This window comes from Callithrix jacchus, chromosome 7 (assembly GCF_049354715.1).
Source record: "Callithrix jacchus isolate 240 chromosome 7, calJac240_pri, whole genome shotgun sequence".
NCBI lineage: Eukaryota > Metazoa > Chordata > Mammalia > Primates > Cebidae > Callithrix > Callithrix jacchus.
Window position 1 is genome coordinate 104198523 of NC_133508.1, and position 25003 is coordinate 104223525.

The 25003-nt window shown below is 38.6% G+C and overlaps 2 protein-coding genes across 12 annotated transcripts in view; one reads left to right on the top strand and one right to left on the bottom strand.

Moving 5' to 3' along the window:
- Positions 1-2079, top strand: part of MIER1 (MIER1 transcriptional regulator) — a 63544-nt gene extending 61465 nt beyond the window's left edge. For all 10 annotated transcript variants that reach the window (XM_078332198.1, XM_078332200.1, XM_078332191.1 and 7 more), the window contains one exon: positions 818-2079. In XM_078332198.1, coding sequence (XP_078188324.1) covers positions 818-882 — 65 coding nt within the window. In that variant the 3' untranslated portion in view covers positions 883-2079. The remainder of the gene's footprint in view (positions 1-817) is intronic.
- Positions 2080-12184: 10105 nt separating this feature from the next.
- The window catches only part of SLC35D1 (solute carrier family 35 member D1), a 69923-nt gene continuing 57104 nt past the window's right edge, over positions 12185-25003 (bottom strand). For both annotated transcript variants that reach the window (XM_009001458.5, XM_002750933.7), the window contains 2 exons: positions 24655-24737; positions 12185-16230 (listed from right to left, as the gene is read on the bottom strand). In XM_009001458.5, the coding sequence (XP_008999706.1) occupies positions 16122-16230; positions 24655-24737 (192 nt within the window). In that variant the 3' untranslated portion in view covers positions 12185-16121. The remainder of the gene's footprint in view (positions 16231-24654; positions 24738-25003) is intronic.

Sequence of the window (25003 nt, forward strand, 5' to 3'; positions counted from 1 at the left end):
TTTTTACAGTACATATGTCTTGACTGAGCTGTCCTTTCTTAATACAAAAGCTTGTATAATTTTCTTAACTTGTACAGTTGGTAAACTTTTATGAGAGGAATTGTTATTCTGAGTCTGTCAGCTTTCATTTTATTTTGCTAAGGTTTTTCTAATGATTTTTTAAGTGTTTGTGTAGTAATTAAGTCATATTTCTTATCCAGGTGGTAAAAGCATTCATAAAAGATTATAAAAATTTGTTTTTGTTTTTGTTTTTCAAATTTCTACTTAACGGCAAGTAATTTGAGAATTCGGAAATTAAGCATGATGCTTAGATTGCATTTTGTTTTGCATTTGCTATTAATTTTCAAAATTATTCTTAAAGCAAAACAAAAGTTTAATGTCAGCTTAAGTGCTTTTAAATATGTCATGCTGACCAGAATCCTGTTATTTTTATATGCATCATAAAATTTCCCATTTCTGCATTAAATAGAGGGGGTCAAGTGATACTTAGATACTGGCACACACAAGGAACAACTGTTGGCAGGCAGTATTGATTTTATGAAGAGAAAGTGAAGTTTGAAAAATTTTCAGAGTTTTCTAGTTACAATCCAGTTTTTCAGATTTGATAATGCTTTTCCAAAGTGAAAATAAGATACACAATAATCATTGCTCTGTGTGATTACAAATAGGATTATCCATCTGCATAGCCTTGTAAGAGTGCCATTTTATTTTTAGTGCTAAATTCTTGTTTAAAAATGTAGTTTTATATAGCTGATAGACCAACCTATATCCAAACTTTTATAAAAGATTATTAACTATTCTTGTTTTTCTCACACAGGCATACTCCAAATGCTGCTTCCAATTCACTTTCAGCCATCAGTTCAAGAGCCAATGCCTTTTTAAAATAAAGCTTCTGTGGTCTTGTTTTAAATGGCTCAACTGTCTGATGCAATTGGGTGGAGGTTTGCACTGAGAAGTTATCGTTTAGGCCTTACCCCCATGAAGTATTACTGTTAACATATGTTCAGATTGCTTCCCTTCACCAATGTGAACTTTTTTTCCCCAAACAGTGTTAAAAGCCACTTTACAACACTTGACTTCATATTAATGTACATTCACTGTTGTTTCATACATATCTAAGTAAATCAGAGTTTTGGTTGGAAGTTTTGAGAAGTGTGAGTTTTTTGTTGTTTTTGTTTTGTTTTACTTAAAACGTTAATTTATCCAAAATGGCAGTAGCTTTAGCAGATGGCCACAATCTGTTTTCTAAATCATTTTTTATTAAATGAATCCAAAGTATCCTAGCTCTTTGTCAAAGATGGTCTGTAGAAATGGTTTTGAAGATTAGTGATGCTGTACTTTCTGAATTGCTGCAGTGTTGGAGATGCCATTTTCACCTTTTTAAGAAGATGCATTTTATTTGCAAGATTGTGAAGTTCTTGCAAACTCTTACTACAGAAATGTTTTAAGTAAATTCTCAGGCATGTTTGCAAATATGGCACATGTATACATGTGGAAATGTTACTTTTCTTAATCTTTTAAAAATATACCTAATGAAAGACATTCCACTATTATAATGTGTAATGCTCAGCTTTTTGTAGAGAAATATTTAAATGTATTTTATGTTTATACAGGTATTTCACACAGTAATTTGTTCTTCATAATGCAGCCACTATAACTTGATAAGTCATTGCACTATTTAAAAAGTTTTAGTAATATCATGAATTTAATTTGCTTAAGATTTAGTACATTTCAGAACTTTTGAACTCTTGACAAACTGCATTGGGAAAAGAAGTCTGTTAATAGTGATTTAGTTGCCCTGCCTCATTTCCACCCCCAACAAAGCACTGTTATTTTCACTGGGAATGGTATTTTCTGTTTCATGATGTATTTTCAAATAGAGTTCAGGATCTGCAATTCAGTTCAACACAAGTTTGTTGAGCTTTAAAATGTATTTGAAGTAATATTTAAATAGGCATTTAAAATTTCAAATTAGATGTTAAATTTATGCATAGTAATTTTGCACTGTAAAATAATTCCCTTCTCCCATTCCTTGTCTGCCATTCTGAATATGCTTATTAAAATATTTTTTTAAACATATTTGCCTACATAATGCTGTGTGAATATTTTCATTAGATTCACTGTTTTTATTAGCAATAGTTTGAATGACGCATGTTATTGACAATGAATACACACACACACACACACACACACACACACACACAGTCTGTTTCTTCTATTCCTAGACATATTGCACTATTTTTTCTGTGGTTCCTGGTCCCTTTACCTCATCTTGGGTGATGTATTTTTGTCTTCTTCCCCTTCCCCACAAGGGATCCTTTCAGTCCCCAGACCTCCATTCACTCCGTTTCTCTTCTGGATTATATAATTTAAAAATAATTTGTTCCCTTATTTTGCAGTGGAGTTCATATCATATAATGTTTTGCAAAATAAAACTTGTTTGGGCACAATACTTGCTTTGCTATCAGTGGATAATTAGGAGTGGACACTTTGAATAACTGAGGGTTGGTGAATTTCCATAGGCAATAGTTACATGTGTGCTGATGACACTAGGGGTATGTAACTAAATACCAAATCAGAGACAGTACAGTTTTCCCAACTATAATGAAAAATGCCAGTGTGGAAAACTATAATAAATGAAGAACAGAAATTTCCAAATTTTAACCTTTTATTTTAAAAATGACTTTTTTCTCTTAAAATGACTTTTTCTGTATCATTTAATTCTACTGATAAAACTTTTATCATAAAAATTAACTGGTCTTTAATAACAAATTCATCCTTTGCAAAATCTTAGTTTTCCACCCATCCATCCATCCACACACCCAACCAACCAACTACTTACCGTCTGATTTCATGTATCTGAATATCTGATTAATCTGTCTTCTAATAGCAGTTTTCCATAAACTCCTGTTATATACCATTAGTACTGTGCTGATCTTTGGACACCTGTATGGACATGGAGTTTTTTCCTTTTCTGAATGATTTTGTTTGTCTTTATACTAGGTTGTATAAAGAATATATAATGTACTTAAGATGTCATTTTGCTTGCTCTTAAGTAATTTGAACACTTTTAATGGTTATTCTCTGAAGAATATTGAAGAATTGCTATGTAAACTGGAGCTGAATTCTAATTTTTCCTTTGTCCAAATTGATGGTGATGGTTTCTTCACATTTAAATGTCAGTCAGTGATGACAAGCTTTCAGTATGCTTCCATATACTCTAATATCCACAAGGTATATCCTATAAGTTTAATGGGGAAAGCAGTGGATTCTCCTGATGCCTGAAGCCACATTAATGTTTATCAGTCCTTCTAAATATTCCAGAACAAACAGCTGAAAGCCCACAGTGCCTGGCCTTGCATTTCCTTATCTCCAACTATAACTCACATTGTTCCTCCATTTCAACCAAAGGATAGCCTAAAATATTACTTTATTCAGAATCCTCCCATTCAAAATATTTACAGCTTTTTAAATATACCGCCTTTTTCCATATCCACTCATCCAAATTTGGTCATGTTTCAAGATTTCTTCTCTTCATCTGGCCCCTGCTGTATAATCTGCGGCAAGCAAAACCCCTAAACTGGCCATCTGTAAAATAAGGATGATAACCAATGTGCCAATAGGTTTGTTGAGAATATAAATGAGATCACACGTAGGTAAAATATTTTGTCCCTAGAGAGTACTAGCTAATGACCAGGTAGGTAGGTAATTATATACATCTACAATCCCTTATCCAAAAGCCTTGTGGCCAGCAGTAATTCATAAAACATCCATAGCATGTTCTCGAAAGAAATCTATGGCTGAAAATAATGGCCACAGTAAAATGTGTTCACATGAATTTCAGGTCATATTTTATAGCCAAATTAGTTTTGCAATAGACAAGAAAAAGCTTGGTTTTCAGAGTCCTGTGGATTTCAGAATTGCAAACTTATAGCGGCTTGCAAATTTTTGCTGGTACTCACTTAGCAGCTGGTCCCAACTGCCTTTACTTTTACATAACTGCTAAAGAGACAAATTAGCAGGTGTATTCTAACCCGTACAGCAGCTACAACAGAACCTTGCACACTCTGGGCCTTCTGTAGAGCAACTGGATGTCTGTAAATGAAGCAGGTGAGTGAGGATAGGCTGCCAAAGCCCAGATGTGGTCCCTCTGGAATCTCTCCCTCAGTCCTCTTGTCTTACAGAAGGGAAAATTGAAGTCCAAAACTGGAATAATGATTTGTCCAAGGTTAACAACTTTAAACTCATACTGTTCCTCCATTTAACAACAGCTTCTTTGACAAGATCGGATCCCTGTATCCTCTTCCTTCATGGCACTTAATGGCTTACATGTATTCATGGCTAGAGACATGGGCTTAACCCTTGTCCAGTCAGTCCCTATGGCCAGGGAAGTAGGATACTATTAGCTACCCTTTACTCAACTTGTCGTTGCAGTTAGGCAAGTAGGTCTTCATCATAAGATGGCAGCACCCTTTGGGTTTATTTGGCTATAACAGTTGGGGGAGAGGCATTTCCTCAAAAGGAAAATAGGCTAGTCACAGAGAAATAGGCAAATAAAACAAGCCTATTGCAAATATTATCTACTGTTTTTGTTAAGTGATTGCTGTTAAAAGCACTGCACTAATTATAAACGAATCTTCACAATGTTATTACCCCCAATTTACAAATAAAACTGAGCTACCTAGAGAAATTCTAAGACTTGCTCTTTTCCAATGATCTGGATTTTGTTTATCTATTTTCTAAGTCAGGTCTTTGTGTTTAGGGAAGATGTGTGTTGTAGAATAGAAAACATGTTACTTGCAAACAAATTTTCTCCTAGCTTTTTCCCACAACTCTAAATTCTAGGAAAGAGAAATTCCCTCAGTTGGAAAAAAGATGTTAATAGGCTCTGAGAATAGTAGGAATGTGAGCTTCATTCTCTAGAAAGACATCAGAGGAATGACTATATGGAGTACAAAACAGGTTGGACTCTAGGCTGGAACTTCCATTAGTAGAAACTATTACCAGGGCAAAGTTTGCAATCTGTTGTACCATCTGCCTTCAAAGGACACCTTAGAGTTGGTTACTAAGGAGTTCTGCAGTGACCATCATGGACTGAAGACAAAGAGGGTCCCTCTTCTATCTTCTATGCACAGGCAATTCCCCTGGATCTTGTGTAACTAGCGAAGAACTGGGACTGAATTTCCTGATAGGTGACAAGATGGGAACTCAGATATAATTTAATTTAAAATAATATGTACTGTGACATTTCATACTCACACATCATCTACTTTGCTCCTTGTTCTAGGCAGCTCCATGACTTCAGAGAAAAAGGTTTTACAGAAAGGTAAATTTATAAACAAAGATTGTCTCATAAATACCACTGTCCAACAGTGAAACTATCCTATGCTTGTTTCACCTTTAAAATGATACTAGGACTCACTTTAAAGAATTGTTTGCAGGATTAAAATGTGTCACTAAGCAAGGTGCTAAGAAAAATATCTGTGGCATGTACAAATGGGTCAATAAATGTATTTTGACTGTGGTATAGCAGGCACTCTGTTTCATTGCTACACTTCAAATACTACCTTTTTGGAAAACTCTTGGAAACATAAGTTAGTCACCTCAAAAATGTTCCTGTTTTTATACCCGGGAAGGATCAAGGCTAAGTGAAAGTATACCATTATGTTTTGTAAGTTAAAATGATAAGTGGGTTAAAACTTACTGGCTTACCTAAAATGCAGGACAATCAGCATTCTTGTATTGGTAGATCAAAATCAGCTTTAAAAACATTTAGGTTTGCAAGCATATGTACATGCTTAGGTGTTCATTATTAGGTCATGGGATGGCCATGTGCAGCACTGGACTCAGCCCTAACACAGGTGGATCCTTGGGGAAAAGTTCCGTTCACCTAACAACTCCGGTGAAGATGATTAGTTTCATTGTCAATGTCCTGTGGCCATTTTAAGTCTACTTTGTCACTATTAGCGCCACAGCACTCTGAGAACCACCAGTTTGATCCAGAGAGAAACCGAACTCATAATTCTGAAAGATGATGAAAACAGTAAGATACTAAGAAATCCAGGCCAGGCTCAGTGGCTCATGCCTGTAATCCCAGCATTGTGGGAGGCCAAGGCGGGCAGATCACTTGAGATCAGGAGTTTGAGACCAGCTCGGCCAACATGGCGAAACCCTGTCTCTACTAAAAATAGAAAAATTAGCCGGACATGGTGGCACAAGCCTGTAGGCCCTGCTACTTGGGAGGCTGAGGCAAGAGAATCTCTTGAATCTGGGAGGCAGAGGTTGCAGTGAGTCAAGATCGAACCACTGCACTCCAGCCTGGGTGACAGAGCAAGACTCTGTCTCAAAAAAGAAAGGAAAAGAAAATCCAAAATAATAATAAGAAATCTATTCAGCATCATCCTGCAGTGGATTATCAAATTTTTAAATCTTAATTGAGGAAACAGGTGTTTCAAATGTTCTGGCAACTATCAAGAACCTGTTTTCAATATAGGCCTCAAGTTTTAATTAAGAATTTAAGGTGGTTTCTTGAAAACAAGTAAATAAAATGCTTCATTAAAAAAAATTCCCAAAGTTCAAATAGTCTGAAGATATATTTAGTCAAAAGGAATTAAAAAAAGAAGAAACAGCTTTACTTTAAAAAAAAAAAACCAGACTTCTTACCTGTTAATTCTAATTCCTCAAGCAACTGAAATCCCTTTTCTATGAAAGAAGAAACAACTGTACTTTTAGGATCTCTTCATTCTCACTAGTATAACAGCAACCTCTATCTGATACACTCACCTCCAGTCCTGTCCTTCCGTGATCCCTGCCTGACAGTCATCCACGCAGCATTCCCAGTGATCCTGTCATAGTGCAAATCTGATCTGTAGTTGTTCAGCTTGGTTACTCTGGTAGCCAGTGGGCTAAGTCTGGCTGGCAGGTTTTTTATTTCAATGCCTTTGACCAGGTATGCACCCCAAGCCCCACCACTCACTATAGTATTTATTAACTGCATTCACGTGGATTCACGTTTGGCCCTGTGAGACATCTGAATTTTCCAACCTCCGACCTACAGTATACAATCCAAATACTGCAGCTGGTGTGATCTTCCTAAAACGCAAATGAGGTCAGGTTTCCACCTTGCTATGCTCAAAAAAAACAGACCAAAACCTCTGTCTTCATAGAGCTTAAAGTGCTATGGAGATGAAGCAAGGGAGAGAAGAGAACATGTGGTGAGGGCAGGGGAACCTATTTAAGATAGGCTGGTTAAGGAAGACCCATAGAGATGAGGGCATGTACTGTATGGATTTCAAGGAAACATGCACTCTAGTCAAGGAGCAGGACAGAGACCCTAGAAGATGGGAGGGCCATCCCCACCTATTTTCTCAGTCAAATCCTAGTTGTTTCTCAGGAATCAGTTCAAATGCCATTTTCCAAGGAAACCTTTCCTACCATTCCCAGGTGGAATGAAATTCCTCCTCCCATACATTCATACGCATATCTCAGCTATACTTTCATAATTCTGTTATTATTTGTGGATGATGTCCTCAAAAATATTCATTGAAAAAAAAACTATGTGAAGGATAAACAGGCACATATGATAAAGTACTCTTGACGAAACCCCCTTATTGCTTTCTCTAACAATAAGGGATGGTTTTTGGAATGTATTCTTCAGAAAGAAAGGGGTTTTGGAATCAAAGTCCAGGTTTACATTTCTCATGTGAGTGAAGTTGAACAAATTTCTTAGCCTGGCTTAAGCCACCATTTATGCATCAGCGAAGTGCTGGAAGGACCAAATATGAAAAGGCACATTTTAGCCCTAACTTGGTGAAAGCATATAGTTGGCCCTCAGTAAACACTGTTTTTCCTTCCTCTTAAAACTGCTTTCCATCATTTGGCTGCCAAAAACAGGTATTGCCACAAGAGGGCACCTTTAGAACAGCAGGAAAAGAATGGCTGCTTTGCCTCCTCAGATTAAATCAACCACCAGCTCATGCTAAGTTTTAAATCCACAGTGGGTGAACGTTGAATGAAAAATAACATTTGACAAGTCTAGAGTGGGTGATGAGTTTGGTACTGCCAAGTCTATTACAGACAAAGAGAAATGAGAACCTAGCATGGTGGCGAACAGCAAAGGTGTTTGAAATCAGACTGATTGGGGTTTGAATGCGGGTTCCCTGACCACACTGGGCAAATGTGCCTCTCTGATCTTCATCTGTAGATGCCAGGCCTCTGCTAGAGAGAGGATGCCTACTGGCCCTAGTGAACTCAGTCTGGCTTGATGGATGGATGAAACAATGGATACATAGGCCCCAAGTGATGAGAACTGTAGGAAAGAAGAATTGAAGGTACCTGGTAACTGCTGACTCCCTGTGGGTACACTATGGTCCCAGCTCTGTGCTTTCTTCTCTCAGCAGTGCCTCATCTATAGAGTTGACCAATACCGAAAGCCTATGCTTTAAGAAAGCCAAGTGAGATAAGAAGCTATCAAAAAGACTAATTCTAATTTTAACAAATCAGAAAAAAATCAGACTCTAAGAGGATGTTTTTAAGTTGATTAAAACACATGTGTTAAAAACAATCTCTTCAATAAATGGGTTGGGAAAATGAAATATCCACATGCAAAATAATAGGACCCTTTATGACATACACAGAAATTAACTCAAAATGTATTCAAGATCTAAATTTAAGACGTAAAATTACAAAACTCATATTGGATTTGGCAGTGTATCTTGGATATGCCATCAAAAGCTCAGGCAACAAAAGTCAAAAGTAAACAGCTGGACTACATAAAAATTTAGAACTTTGCTGTACATCAAAATCAACAGATATAATCAAAGGAGTGAAAAGGTAACCTGTGGAATAAGAGAAAGTATTCGCAAATAATATATATATCTTGTAAGAGGGCTGGGCACAGCAGCTCACACCTGGAATCCTAGCATTTTGGGAGGCCCAGGCAGGCAGATTGCTTGAGCCCAGCCTAAGCAGCAATGGCAAAACCATCTCTACAAAAAATTAGCTGGGTGTGGTGGTGTGAATCTCTACTCTGCTACCCAGGAGGCTAGGGTTGGAGAATTCCTTGAGCCCGGGAAATTGAGGCTGCAGTGAGCTGTGATCATGCCACTGCACTCTAGCCTGGGCAACACAGTGAGACCCTGTGTTACCCCTTTAGATATATATCTCTATCTATATCTATAGATATAGATATTTAACCCCTTCAGATATAGAGATGTATAAAGATGTATTTGTATACATATGCAGATATCCTATATAAAGGGGTTCAATATGTATTTACAATATATACAGACATCAAAAATGTATTCAAGATCTAAATTTAAGATGTAAAATTACAAAACTCTTAGAAATCAAGAGGAAAGCTGTTAATATTTAATTCTTTAGAGATATATATCTAAGGGTGTTAATATCCAGAATATAAAGAATTCTTACAACTCAACAACACCTCAAGCATATGAAAAGATGCTCAACATCACTAATCATTAGAAAAATACAAATTAAAACCAGAACGAGATTATCACCTCACATCCATTAGGATGGCTACAATCTGAAAAACAAAAAGTAACAAGCGTTGGTGAGAATGGGGAGAAACTGGAACCCTTGTGCACTCTTGGTGGGATTCTAAAATGGTGCAGCCATAATGGAAAACAGTCTGGTGGTTTCTCAAAAACATTAAAAATAGAATTACCATACGATACAGCAATTTCACTTCTGAGTACATACCTAAAAGAAGTGTAAATGGGATCTTGGCTGGGTACGTTGGGCATGCCTGTAATTCCAGCACTTTGGAAGGCCAAGGCGGGTGGATCACCTGAGGTCAGGAGTTCGAGACCGGCCTGACCAACATGGTGAAACCCCATCTCTACTAAAAATACAAAAATCAGGCAGGCATGGGGGCACATGCCTGTAATCTCAGTTACTCTGGAGGCTGAGGCAGGAGAATAGCTTGAACCTGGGAGGCAGAGGTTGCAGTGAGCCGAAATGATGCCATTGCATTCCAGCCTGGGCAACAAGAGTGAAACTCCATCTAAAAAAAGAGTAGGATCTTGAAAAGTATTTGTACACCCATGTTCACAGCAGGATTATTCATAAGAGTCAAGAGGTAGAAGCAACCCAAGTACCTATCAACAAAAGACTGGATAAACAAAATAGTATATATACAATGGAATATTATTCAGCCTTAAAAAGGAAGAAGATTCTGACACATACTACATGAAATAACATGAAGGACATTATGCTATGTGAAATAATCCAGTCACGAAAAGACAAATATGGTAAGACTCCACTTACATAAAATACCTAGAGTAGTCAAATTCATAGAAACATAAAGAATGGTGGTTACCAACAACTAAGGTGAGGGGAAAATGGTAAGTTTCTGTTCAATGGGTATAGAGTTTTATTTATTTTTTTTTTGAGACGGAGTTTTGCTCTTGTTACCCAGGCTGGAATGCAATGGTGTGATCTCGGCTCACCGCAACCTCCGCCTCCTGGGTTCAGGCAATTCTCCTGCCTCAGCCTCCTGAGTAGCTGGGATTACAGGCACACGTCACCATGCCCAGCTGATTTTTTGTATTTTTAGTAAAGACGGGGTTTCACTATGTTGACCAGGATGGTCTCGATCTCTTGACCTCGTGATCCACCCGCCTCGGCCTCCCAAAGTGCTGGGATTACAGGCTTGAGCCACCGCGCCCAGCTGGGTATAGAGTTTTAATTCTGCAAGGAAATGTTCTGGAGATTGGCTGAACAACAATGTGAATGTATGTAACACCACTAAACTGTACACTTAAACCTGGCAAAGATGGTAAATTTCATGTATATTTTACCACAATCATTTTCTTTAAAAAAGGCTTAATATGCTGCTCCCTCTGACACACCTTAATGTGCTTCCACCTCTGTTGAGTCTGCTTGTACCAAAATGTCTCTACTTGATAAGTAAAGCTACTCAGAAGCTTAGATACCTGATTATACAGTTGAAATATCCTGAAAACAGAAAGATTTAGCATTTATTTCCTTCTCATTCACCAGAAGTATGCCACAAGACACTGGATATCTAGTCATATGTACTATTCATGCAAAGCATTTGTATAAAAAACAATTATTTTCTACATATGGGATCTCAATCAACAGAATGCCAACATCTAAAATATGGGCAGACTTCTGGCTCTGGATTATGCAGATACAAGGGAATTTTAACACTTGTTTTCAAGAAAAAGTATTTATTTTACACCATTACAAAAATATTTAGGCACATAATTTTCATGTTTATGTCACCTGATTTACATACCTCAATTCCTCAGTACTTTTTAACACTAAAATGGTCATTTAGTAAATAGATTCTAAAATTTAAAAATACTGTGACAGGCTAACAACTGTAGACAAAAATCAGTTGATCCATCAGCATGAGAAAGGAAACACTTGTGAAAAAAATAATCTCTAAAAATATTTTTATGAGACAATAAATCTAACCAGTAGATTTCTCTTAAAAATGTATTTTCAAAGAACAAAGCTTAAAAAAAAAAAAAAAAAAAAAAAAAAACGACCACACTGTAAACTATCTCCTCTTACCGTGAAGCAGCATCCTGAAAGTAAGACCTAGAAGATTCGTTTAAAGAACAGTGATGGTGCCAGGGACTCAAGATATACGACAACTGAGACAGACCTGGAAGCAGGGACATCATGGAGTCAAGTGCTTTCAATTCAGAGAGGGGAAAAGGAATGCTGGCCTTTCCAGGAGCCATCCTAAGGTGAGAAACTGAGAAAGATTTAACTGAATTATCATTCTAAAATGTAATTATCTTCTTTTAAGATAGAAAATAATTTTTCTAGCCAGACATGTGGCACACACCTGTAATCCCAGCAGTTTGGGAAGTTGAGACAGAAGGATTACTTGAGGCCAGGAGGTTCAAACCAGCCTGGTAACACAGTGAGACCCTGTCTTTATTGAAAAAAAAAAAAAAAAAGCTTTGGGGGGCAGAAAGAAAGAAATGAGCCAGGCATAATGTGGCACATGCCTATAGTCATGGCTACTTAGGAGGCTAAGGCAGGAGGATCATTTGAGCCTATGAGTTTGAGACCATGGTGAGCTGCTATGATTATACCATCACACCATTACACTCCAGCCTGGCTGGGCAACCGAGCAAGACCCTTCTTAAAAAAAAAAAAAAAAAAAAAAAAAAAGGGAGGGGGAAAAGGGAGAAGAAAATAACTTTACTTTATTTATTAAAGGAAATGTACCATCACAATATAAAAGCAATTTTGTTCTTTTTAAAAAATAGGTAGAATCACCTGCATCACATAATGGCCACAATTGTGTCCAGTAGATATTTTTTAAAAAGACAGTGAACAGAAACTGTTACCTAAGGATTCTAGAGGCAATGAGGTACAGGGTCATGTTTTTCAGGATATACCATATTGCCCTGGCCTCTAGCATTTACAGAGCATAAATTAAGAATCCTGTTTTGCCTCGTGTCTCACCATGAAATAATGACATGGTAGCCACATTTGCTGAGTGCCTAATATGTACTAGGCATTGTGCTAAATAGTTTCATATCCATTATCTCATTTATTCTGGATATTTTTCCCTCAAAGAGAGAAAAATCAATTACAGTCATGTTCATAGAAAGAACCAAAATTATAGTTTTGGAAAAGCAAGACCATGTACAGTAGTGGAGGAGGCCTTAGGCTACTTACAGAATTGTAAGAGCTGTGTTGCTAAGGGCTAGAAGATTAATACGAATTACGAAAGTCATCTCAGACTTTAAAAAAATGCTTTAGCTCGGTGGGGCACCCCTAAAATCAGTGATACTGATAACTGTGCAGGCAGCTCTTGTTTACAAAATCACTGACTCCTTTCATCTGTCTCCGTTCTCCCACTCAAGGTCCAGTTTACCATGTCTGGCTAAATAATTACACACTCCTTGAGAGAAAGAACCATGCCTTATCTTTTTTCCGGTGCTTAGCAAAATGCTTGGCATACAACAACTATTTCCTAAATCTTTGCCCACTGAAAGCAAAGCAAGGCAGACCCAAAGTCCTGCGGTGCCATTTCAAACCAATTCAATGTGAAACTCCAGTGTCTCTCCGTGAGGATCCTGTATCAGCTTTACTGATCAAAACCCTCCATGGATTCCTGATACAACAGGACCACCCAAAGCATGTAAATGTACTTTTTTTTAAAACTAGGTACAAACTGGAGCCTATATGGACTGACTTATAAAATCCACAGCCACATGGGGCAATTAAAACTCAACAGGACATGTTGACAATGTGTAGCCAGGCTAACAAGGGTTACTTCAATCCATTTAGCACTGATTAGATTAGAAGCAGATTGGTCAAAGAGGACTTCACTTACATTGAACAGGATCCACTAGTCATAGAACTTGTCTTTTGGAAGACAAATTTGGAAGACAGCTTATCTGTTTCAATGAGCAAATTAAGGATTTAACTCTGTATTGCCTCTGTTTCTCCCAGGAGGTAGTTAGCAGGAAAATATTTCTGCCTAGTAAATATCAACCATGAGGCAAAATCCAGACATTCTGGGAGGTGCCACAGTACCAGGTAAATCACCAGTATAATATACCATGCCTGCAATAAGCAAAATACAAACTCCAAAAGACTATTCTGTCTCCAGCGTGCACAGGCTGCTCCATCTTGTATTGCTGGTTAGCAGCTGAAGGAGGCATCCAGGAAGCAGCACACAGAGAGGGCAGAAGCTGTAAGTTTCTGTACTGCTCTGGACAGACAGAAGGTTCCACATTAGCCAGGGCTCCTGAGGCACAGAAGCCTGTCATGGCCAGTTAGTGAAGCTATAACTACGCATGATTTTCTCAAATACTTCTAAGGGGTGACAGATCTCCTAGGGACCTGACCCCCAAGAGGGAGTTGAACTCCTGGTGGGGCTCTAGCCCAACACCTGTTAAATATACCCAAAAGCTTTTCATGAAGAAATATTCTAGAAGGAAAATTACTCAAATTTCCCTCCTTCGTGTTGCTGACAGAAGGAACAGAATCACTGAAAACAGCTCTCACTATGCTCTTTCACTGTACCTAGGCAAAACCAGGAAGTGCTGGCAACATTTACAACCAGAAGGGCATTAACAACAAAGGTCAGCTTGGAAGTGAGATAAGGTTCCAGGACAGGGTAATCTGTCACTCTTGCTGATTTGCAAAGTATGCTCCTCTCTGACACCAAATTTAATCAACTGCTTGCTTTTTTGAAAGAGCTCAAGTGAACTCAGCTAGCATCTATCTCCTTACTCCCTTAGAGGGGACATGAGTTTGATATACTAGCAAGTCACCTTTCTCTGAGTTTTGTTTTCTCATTGGTAAAATAGGGAGAGTAAGACCCATCTGACACAAGATAATGTCCTTTACTCCCAGTGGAATTTTCTCAGATCAGAAGATGCTAGAAAAAAGTGAGTCTAAGGCTCTTAACGGAGCTTGTAACTTGGGAGCTGGCCACAGGCATAATTCTAGGAACACAGCACCACGAGCCAGGCTTTAATAAAGACAAACCAAAGAGAAAGACAGGCATATGAAAATGATCTCAATATAAATTTTCAAATAAAAAAAATGAAACCCTAATTGTTTAGGTCAACAGAGTCCAGTAGATTCCAGACCCAATGAAATAGATGCTAGTGTGTGCCTTAGTACAAAGGTGCCTAATCTCTTGCACACTGCACAACTGGTCTGAGCAAACATACAAATCCCAAAAGTCAATGGCTATCTCTGAGTTAAGTCACAGGATTATATTGAGTTAACACCTCCACCCTCCAGATTACCCCAAGAGGCAATTTAGGCAAATATAACTGCTCTCCCAAAATGCAGCATTGGTTTTGAGAGAAGTTGGCAAGCTCGGTGAGTCGGCCAAGGGGCTATGATGTAGGTGGGAATGTTGAAAGAAGGGAAGTTTGCTCATTGCTCATGTTATTTAAGAAGGTGACAGCACTCTAACACTGAAACTGACAGAGAAAAACCAACCCTTGACAATACCAAGGTGTCTAACCAGCCTTTCCCCTCAAACCAATAGATTCAGAAACATGGGACCTCATCATATTGATACAAAGAGCAATCAAATCCAAAGGAAGGAGGCATGGGAAAATAGACTTACCCATATGACATTCTCACTTGGAGAGGGAGTCAATGCTGAGCTACAATGGTTTGCAAAACGCAGCTCTTTACTTGTACCTCATCTCACATTGCATTTGGACTCATGCTGTTGCAGGGTAGGCAGGCAGGTACTTTTAATCCAATTTCCAGACTTGTGTCTTTTGAGTGCTAGTGACGTCTTCTCAATCGATTAACAGAGCTAAATTCTCAATCTTACCTCAGTCACTATGGCAGGAGTGAGATGTTTTAACTACCTACAAACATCTCTGTATCCCCAGCCTTTAGCACAATGCCTGGCACATACACTCACAACATGTTGTGATAAATCAAACAGATGAATAAATGAGTAAAAGGCCTACTTCCTCATACTCTTCATTCTCCCCTTTCTACACAACAAAAAAGAACAAATTTTCAAGGAATGCACTCTGCTCATCCCATGAATGGCAGGGAAGCCAACACAGACAGTGATACACTTCAAAGCCCCACATATTTGTATAGTGCCAAAGTTGTTCTCTTTGGCAAATGCAATGATGACATAATGAAGACAATGCAATCATAAGAAATAAGATTCAAAGAAGAGAAATTTCACATATTTGTCTGCATTTCCAGCAGAGGAAAGGCTAAACTGCCTCCGGATGCAGCAACAATTTGAATGAGGAAGCTCCAGTTGGAAAACATTATATATGCAGCTCTCAGGGACACCTGGATATCAAATTATGAAATAAAATACTTTCAAAACACTGATGTTTCACCATCGGCATAGAAGAAAAATAAATTAAAAAGCCCAGTACATTTTCCAGACTCATATAAATTAATTCAAACAAGGTATTTAAAATAGTCAATTATAAGTTTCTCTCATCATAAAATTTTAAAAGGCAGCAATCAATCCTCAGATTGTACAAGTGCAAAGGAATGGTATTTCCTCCATAATCAAGACATCTCAGTGTCTGTGTAGGAATCCACAGTGTTCTGAGCTGATTAAAACTTAGGCCTACGTAGATGAAGCAATCCTCTGGTCACACTGCTCCTTTCCCCTTAACGTCCAGCTTGTTACTAGCCTCTGACTGTTTGCTCAGTTGCTCTTCAGTGAAAGTGATATAGGAATACACCAGGCTCCCAGCAATGCTGCAAAACAGAAATCCACCATTAGAGATGGAGGAAGAGAGGGTTTTAGGGTAAACACTCTAACTGGCTAAAAAAAAAAAAACTTACACCAAAAAATTACATAAAGGTAAAATTTCACATTGGGTAATTGTCCAATTCATACAATAGAACATTATGCATCTATTAAATGGTAGAAAATAAAAACAGGTATTGACATATTAGATTTTATGAGACATCTTAAATTTTTTTTTTTGAGACGGAGTTTCACTCTTGTTACCCAGGCTGGAGTGCAATGGCGCGATCTCGGCTCACCGCAATCTCTGCCTCCTGGGTTTAGGCAATTCTCCTGCCTCAGCCTCCTGAGTAGCTGGGACTACAGGCACGCACTACCATGCCCAGCTAATTTTTTGTATTATTAGTAGAGATGGGGTTTCACCATGTTGACCAGGATGGTCTCAATCTCTTGCCCTCGTGATCCACCCGCCTCGGCCTCCCAAAGTGCTGGGATTACAGGCGTGAGCCACCGCGCCCGGCCAAAGACTTAAATTTTTAAGAGAAAATATCTCATACAACATCAAGCATTGTCCAATCCCATTTTATTTAAATGAACATGAATATGTACATCAATACGCACTGGAACAGACAAAAGTCTGTAAGGAACACACCAAGAATATTAACAGTGCTTACAGCTGGATGCTAACATTATGGGTAAATTTTTACTTGTATTTTTGCATTTTGAAAAACAGGCATTAAGAGGAACCATACCAAATTTGTAAGTTAAATATGCAGACCCTAGGAGATTCACAGAGCGGATTTTTCTCTGACTAAAAGCAAGTTCACAGTGGGGGACTTATCATTTGAGCCATCAGTCTATGACAGGTGGTTGCTGGTACCCCTCACTTATCCATCACACCTATTACCAGGAGGGTTCACTCTTTGGTAACTGATTACTCAGTCCATTCTCTGTGGAGACCTCAAACTCACCTAGGATACACAGCCTCCTGTCCTACTCACTAAGTGGAAAGTAGGCTGGAGGAACTCACAGATCCAATCACTCCTGGCCTGCCCTCCCTGGCTCTTCCACAGAAACTGCCACCCAAGATTCTCTTGGTTTCCAGCCAGCTGGGTACCTGACTTGGGCTCAAATTCTTCTGCCCTGGGTTTGGCACTCATCTGTTGTCTGACCACTTGACTCATGAATTTGCTGCTTATTTGAAATTAGTTCTGTTCTCCTCTGGGCTTTGACATCAGCCCCAGACCAGTACAGAAGGGTAAGAAATGCCGAGCTCTTGTTCCCACTAGGAAGTAAGCGGGATCAGGCACTGGCGCTTGTTCTTCACTGCACATGCTCACATAATATTAGCCATTGTCTGAGACCCCAATCAACCCAAAATAAAGCCTTTTCCAATCTAACCTTCCCAACCAGAGTCTTCCTTTTCCTCATCTGCACCTCACAGCACTTAAGAGCAAACAAATTATTAACATCTACATGTTAAGCATTTCATATACATTTCCTGTTTTTGCAGTATTCCTGCAAGGTACAATATCCCTCCAAGGTATCCATTTTATAGATGAGGAAAGTCCCAGAGTCATAAGGTACCTTGCTCAGGGTCACAAAGCATCCTAATAATGGACTAGAATAAAACCCAGGTCAGTCTTTCTCCACTCCAACTGCTGCCTCCCTGATGACCCCTGTGCCACTGGATATTAGTTATCCATCCTCATTTTGTCCTTATCATCTTGTTAATTTCCCATGGCCTTATTCTTTTAGCTGTACAGAGTCTCTGGCAATTGGCCTGGCACTGTTTAGCAACACAATAGGTAACTGCTGAACTGAGTATCCCCTATCACCCCACTAAGAAAGGGGCCTCATGAACTGAGTAAGACCAGATAATTCTTATGCCAATGTTCACAGAGCTTCATCTTTTCCTTCATCTAGCAGCTTTTTCCCATTTAATTTTTTTTTGGAATTTGATGACTCTCCTAGAGGATCACATGTATGTCCATTCACATGACAGTCAATTTCCCTTTGCCTCCAAACCCACCCCAAAACAAAGTAGAAGGGCTGCCTCTCCTTTCTTTCTCCTGCCTTTCTCTAGCTTCCCCTTCCCAGAACAATCTAAAAAACAAAGATGCTTTCTTATTTTTCCTGTTAAGACAATCTTTGTTAAGACAACCTTTGATGTTCATATTAAGCCTATTTAAACGGGTTAGGAATACTGGGGAAGCACAGGATAGAAGAAGACAAAGAATGTCCTAGAATTTATTTCAGGCATAGCCCTAATGATAATGTCAGACCCTATACTCCCAGCATAGTTAATGTTTTGAAAAAACACTGACTCTACAGTTAGGTCTTGGTTCAAATCCTGAATATACTATAGGTTGAGTATCTCTTATCTAAGATGCTTGGAATCAGAAGTGTTTCTGATTTCAAATTTTGGAATATCTGCATTATATTTACCAGCCAAGCATCCAAATCCCAAATCTGAAATATTCCAACAAGCATTTCCTTTGAGCATCTGTCAGCATTCAAAAATTCCAGATTTTGGAGCATTCTGGATTTTAGATGTTCAACCTGTACTAGCTATGTGACCCTGGGCAAATTAATCTCTCTGAGATTCCATTTCTGTATTAATCAAATAAGAATAATGTTATCTATCTAAGCTTGTCTATGGATTAAATGAGATTACATAAATAATCTTCTCTTCATTCTCTTCTCCCCTCCCTTCCCTGTCAGCCAACACTCACAGACCAGAGGGGAGATATACTGCTGACAAAAGGTACGCTGCTATAATAATAAACATCATACTCTATTTAAACTGCTATAAAAATACCATAAATAGTGGCTTATAAACAACAGAAATTTATTTCTCACAGTCCTAGAGGCTGGGGAGTCCAAGATCAAGGCAGATTTAATGTCTAGAGAGGGCTCTCTTTCTGGTTCATAAACAGTAACTTCTCATCATGCTCTGGCATCTTTTACATAAGGGCACTAATCTCATTCATGAGGGTGCCAACTCCATGACCTACTCATCTCCCAAGAGCTCAACATAGGAATTTTGGAGGAATACAAACATTCAGACCATAGAGCAAGGAGACATAACATTATGAAAGAGGGGGCACACTACTGCCACATGGTTGTAACTTGAGGCAACAATAAAATATTTTTAATTTCATCTTTATTACTGACTTGATCATTATCAAATATAAATATTCAGAAAGGGCAATTCATGAACCACCTGAAAAGAACGGAATATTCATCAAGATTACTATGCATTATGTAGTGATGAATAAATGCTTTGGAAAGGAACCATAAGTTGCTCTCTAGCAGCTTTGGGGAAGGGGGAAATTGGGGGGAAGAGAAAGGGAAAATGAGAAAAAGCCCAGATTTGAAGAAGGGTTATATCTGAATTTTTATACATCATTTCCAAATGATTCTAAATCAGGATCTTCTACTACTTCAAACAGAGACACTTTCACTAATCTATTGGCCTCATAAATATTCACATTAAAGCTGGTATCTTCTAGTACTCTGAAATTGATGTTAATATATTAGATCATCCTAAATATTCATTTTTTAAAAGAAGAACCCCTGGTATTAGAACTGGTCAACAAACTTTTTCTTTTAAAAAGTTAAAACATGCACATTAAAAATAAGGTACAAACATTATATAAGCCTAGGTTTATGCCTTTTAAAAATTTTTCAAGCAATTTTTCATCTGTCTAATCTTCAAACCATAGCACTACCAGCTCTTTATTTTTTTGAGACAGAGTCTCACTCTGTTGCCAGGCTGGAGTGCAGTGTCACAGTCTCGGCTCACTGTAACCTCCACCTCCTGGGTTCAAGCAATTCTCCTGCCTCAGCCTCCTGAATAGCTGGGATTTACAGGCGTGAACCACCACGCCCAGCTAATTTTATATTTTTAGTAGAGACAGGGTTTCACCACGTTGGCCAGGATGGTCTCCATCTCTTGACCTTCTGATTCACCCGCCTTGGCCTCCCAAAGTAGCACTGCCAACTTTTAATTCACAGAGACCTGCTGTGGCAGACACAGCTGGGAGACAAGAAGAAGAAAAAGACAAAGCTACAGTTCCTGAGACAGGAACCTTGTTAGAATACTGCAAATCTGACTGGAATGTACCAAACTGCTTTCAATCTATCGACTCTACTAAATCTACTTCATCTGCTCTGATCTACTTTTGATCTTCAAAAGCAATGCAAACACAGTCTACTTCTCCTAAATTTACAGTCATGGACATATTCATTAGCCCCCAACAATTAGATATCCATTCTAAAAATATAGACTGCAAATGCTTTCAATACAGCAACCTCATGGCCAGTTAATACAACTATTAAACAAGAGTCCTAATAGTTCAGGCTATTTCCATCACATCCCATCCCTGACATGTTTGTTCATATGTCTAGGCAGGTAGTTCTGCCTCCCAGATTAGACCCTACCTTCTATATGTCAAATAAGCCAATCTACATCAAAACCTGTGAACCAAGAGTTTCACTTGTACTGCTATTTCCTAACAAACAAAATTCCTGCCAAATAATTGAAACCAGGTTTCTGGGTACATTCTTCCTACAATGACCAAGGACACCCATCTTCACTCTTCATCCGGCAACTCTTAGGAAGCCTTTTCCCATCTTCTTCCTCACTAGCCAAATACAGAAGAGCTGTACTGCCTCTGTATCTACTACCTTTCAAAACTTTCCAATCTGAACAGAGAGAAACACAAAGGTGTCAGAGTGTTGAATAAAGAGAATCTAACTTGCACTCTGCCACTTACAAAGCTCTATGATGTGGGGAGAGCTACTTAGCTCCTCAGAGCTTCAGTTCACTCATACCTGTGAAATGGAGACTATGATACCATTCTTATAGGATTGAAGTAGAAATTATATTACATAATTATATGACAGTATGTTATATAATTATATGACAGTATGTTATAGATGTTATATGTTATATATATGTTACATTATGCTATATGTATATTAGCATATTATGTTAAATTATATACTTAAATTATATGAGACAATAGTTCATTTCACAATGTTAAGTACCATGCAGTGGCCACCCAATAGGGATAAAACAGCAGTACAAGTCAAACTCCTGGTCAAAATGCTAAGGCACACCAAGGGCTGACATCAATGAACAGCAAAAAGATGAAAGGGGTTTTGGCAATTGCTGCTTCTCTTCATCCTCATGGCTGCAATACCTCATTTGCCCAGAAAATCAAGGAGTCCAAAGTACAACAAGACGTTCCTGTTTTTGATTATCCCAACTAGGTCTTTTTTTTTTTTTTTGAGATGGAGTTTCGCTCTTGTTACCCAGGCTGGAGTGCAATGGCACGATCTCGGCTCACCACAACCTCCACCTCCTGGGTTCAGGCAATTCTCCCGCCTCAGCCTCCTGAGTAGCTGGGATTACAGGCATGCGCCACCATGCCCAGCTGATTTTTTGTATTTTTAGTAGAGACGGCGTTTCACCATGTTGACCAGGGTGGTCTTGATCTCTTGACCTTGTGATCCATCCACCTCGGCCTCCCAAAGTGCCGGGATTACAGGCATGAGCCACCGCGCCTGGCCCTATCCCAACTAGGTCTTAATTGTATGGCAAGTAAGTAAGTTTTGACCCAGCCTCTGCCATCTGCAGTCTATTAGTGTCTCTCAGAATGTCTTCCTAATTGGGCACTCATTCTTCCTGTTATGAGACATTTGAGAGGCATCTCACACTCAGTTACTAAGCTACTTTTCCAGAGTTACCCTTGTGAGACTCCTCTTAATCTAACCACACTGGAGAGCCTACTGGCCACTCTCCCCAGTCCTCATCCAACACATGCATTTCCACCTTCATGCTTTTGTTTGGTCAGGGTAAATTTCCTTGAGAAGGTAACATTTGAGCAAAATCTTATAGGCATAAAAGAATCAACCATGCAAATAATCTGGCAGTATATTCCAGGCAGGGAAAATATTCAGTCCAAAAGTCCTAAAGAGGGAGCATGCCACATATCCTAGAGGAACAGCAAGGAGGTCTATACAGATGAAGCAGAGTAAGGAAGAAGAAGAGAAGCAGCCGCTAAAGTTGGAGAAGTAAACAGGCTAGATCTAGTGGGGCCTTGTAAGGACTTTGGAACTTCAATAGTCATGGGTGGGGAGTATGGGAGCATTAAAAGAATGATATATTCAAACTGACCTTTTACAAAGAATGCACTGCCTACTTTGTTGAGAGTGGATGGCAAGAGAGGGAAGTGGATGAGTCAAACCAGGAATAAAAAAAGTGTGGAAGACTAGGGCAATAATCTAGGCATGCCGGGAGCTTAAATGAGGATGAAAGCAATGCTAATAGTGAGAAGAGATCTTCTGTTAGATAGCTTCTGAAGGTAAAGCCCATAAAATTTGCTAACACACTGGATATTAGATATGAGATAGAAAAGTCAAAGACAACACCAAGATTTTTAAATGGAGTAGCTAGAAGGATGGGGTCTCCATCAACTAAGATAATAGAGACTATGGATAGTGCAGACTTTCAAAGAAATAAAAAGAGTTAAATTTAAGACATGTCAGCAGGAGATGTCATGTGGTCTGCTAGCTAGGCAAGTCCGGCTGGAGAACAGAGGTCTGGCCCAAACAGAAATTTGATCATTTTTAGGCATGTAAACAATATTTAAGACCACGGGATTCAAAATTCAAGAACTGCAAAAGATCTTTCAAACAATACAAGTAACCCCCTTCACTGGTGAAGGCATGTAAGGTCTAAAGAAAGGTAGTAACATGTCTGAGGTCAGGTACACACATCAAACAATTGTTTGTTATTCTTCTTTAGCCCTACATTTCTTGAGAACATTGCACTGGGAACTAGCATAAAAATTAGAGTGCTTTCCGGCAAAAGAAACAGTCACTAGAGTGAATCGGCAACCAACAGAATGGGAAAAAATTTTTGCAGTTTACCCATCTGACAAAGGGCTGATATCCAGAATTTACAAAGAACTCAAACAGATTTACAGAAAAAAAACAAACAAGCCCATCCAAAAATGGGCAAATGATATGAACAGACACTTTACAAAAGAAGACATACATGAGGCCAACAAACATATGAAAAAATGCTCATCATCACTGCTCATTAGAAAAATGCAAATCAAAACCACATTGAGATACCATCTCATGCCAGTTAGAATGGCGATCATTAAAAAATCTGGAGATAACAGATGCTGGAGAGGATGTGGAGAAATAGGAACACTTTTACACTGCTGGTAGGAGTGTAAATTAGTTCAACCATTGTGGAAGACAGTGTGGCAATTCCTCAAGGCCTTAGAAATAGAAATTCCATTTGACCCAGCAATCCCAGTACTGGGTATATACCCAAAGGACTATAAATCATTCTACTATAAGGACACATGCACACAAATGTTCATTGCAGCACTGTTTATAATAGTAAAGACCTGGAACCAACCCAAATGCCCATCGATGATAGACTGGATTGGGAAAATGTGGCACATATACACCATGGAATATTATGCAGCAATCAAAAACTATGAGTTTGTGTCGTTTGTAGGGACATGGATGAATCTGGAGAACTTCATTCTCAGCAAACTGACACAAGAACAGAAAACGAAATACCACATATTCTCACTCATAGGTGGGTGATGAACAGTGAGAACACATGGACACAGGGAACAGAGTACTACACACTGGGGTCTATTGGGGGGAATAGGGAAGGGACAGCAGGGTGGGGGGGACCTGGGGAGGGATAGCATGGGGAGAAATGCCAGATGTGGGTGAAGGGGAGGAAGGCAGCAAAACACAGTGCCATGTGTGTACCTATGCAACTATCTTGCATGTTCTGCACATGTACCCCAAAACCTAAAATGCAATTAAAAAAAATAATAAAAATAATAAAGAAAATTAAAGTGCTTTCAAGGCTAAATAAAGGGAGTTCAACTTCTAGAAAAAATTCCCCAAATACTCTGCATGGAATACAGAAGCATTTTCTCTCCCCACAACCTTTTTTTTTTTAGGCTGGAATGCAGTGCAATCACAGCTCACTACAGCCTTGGCCTCCTCCTAAGTGATCCTCTCACCTCAGCCTCTGAAGTAGCTGGGACTACAGGCGTGCACTACCATGCCCAGGTAACACTGGTATTTTTTTGTAGAGATGGGGTTTTGCAATGTTGCCCAGACTGGTCTCAAACTCCTGGGCTCAAGCAATCTGTCCACTTCAGTCTCCCAAAGTGTTGAGGTTATAGGTATAAGCCACCATGCCCGACATCTCCCCACTTCTTAAAAAGCATTATGTAGAGACATTAAATATGTAGCACAGAAAAGGTACTCCATAAATGTTTATTAATGAATAAATTTTCCATCAATATAGTAGCCTAATCTTATTGTGACACTATTTGAATATCCAATCCCCAGTTTTCAATTTAATTACTTTTACTTACCTGATATTCAAGCCAATGAAGTTTGTCCATGTGAAAATATAATCTCCACCAAAAACCATTCCAATATAAGTTATTAATATATTCTAAAAATAAAAATAATATACTGTTACATAGGTTTAACTTTCTTAAATATATATAAAACTCATCCAAATATCTATCCTTAAAATACGAAAACAAATAAAAGACAACGAAAACCCAGCAACCCTAATAAGAGTATAGTATAAGCAATCAGTGACATTAGCCTCTTCCCAATCTATTTCTCCAGAAGATAAATGGCTTTTGTCAAAATTGAAGTAAACTATCAACAGAATGGGAGAAAATATTCACAAACTATGCATTGGACAAAGGT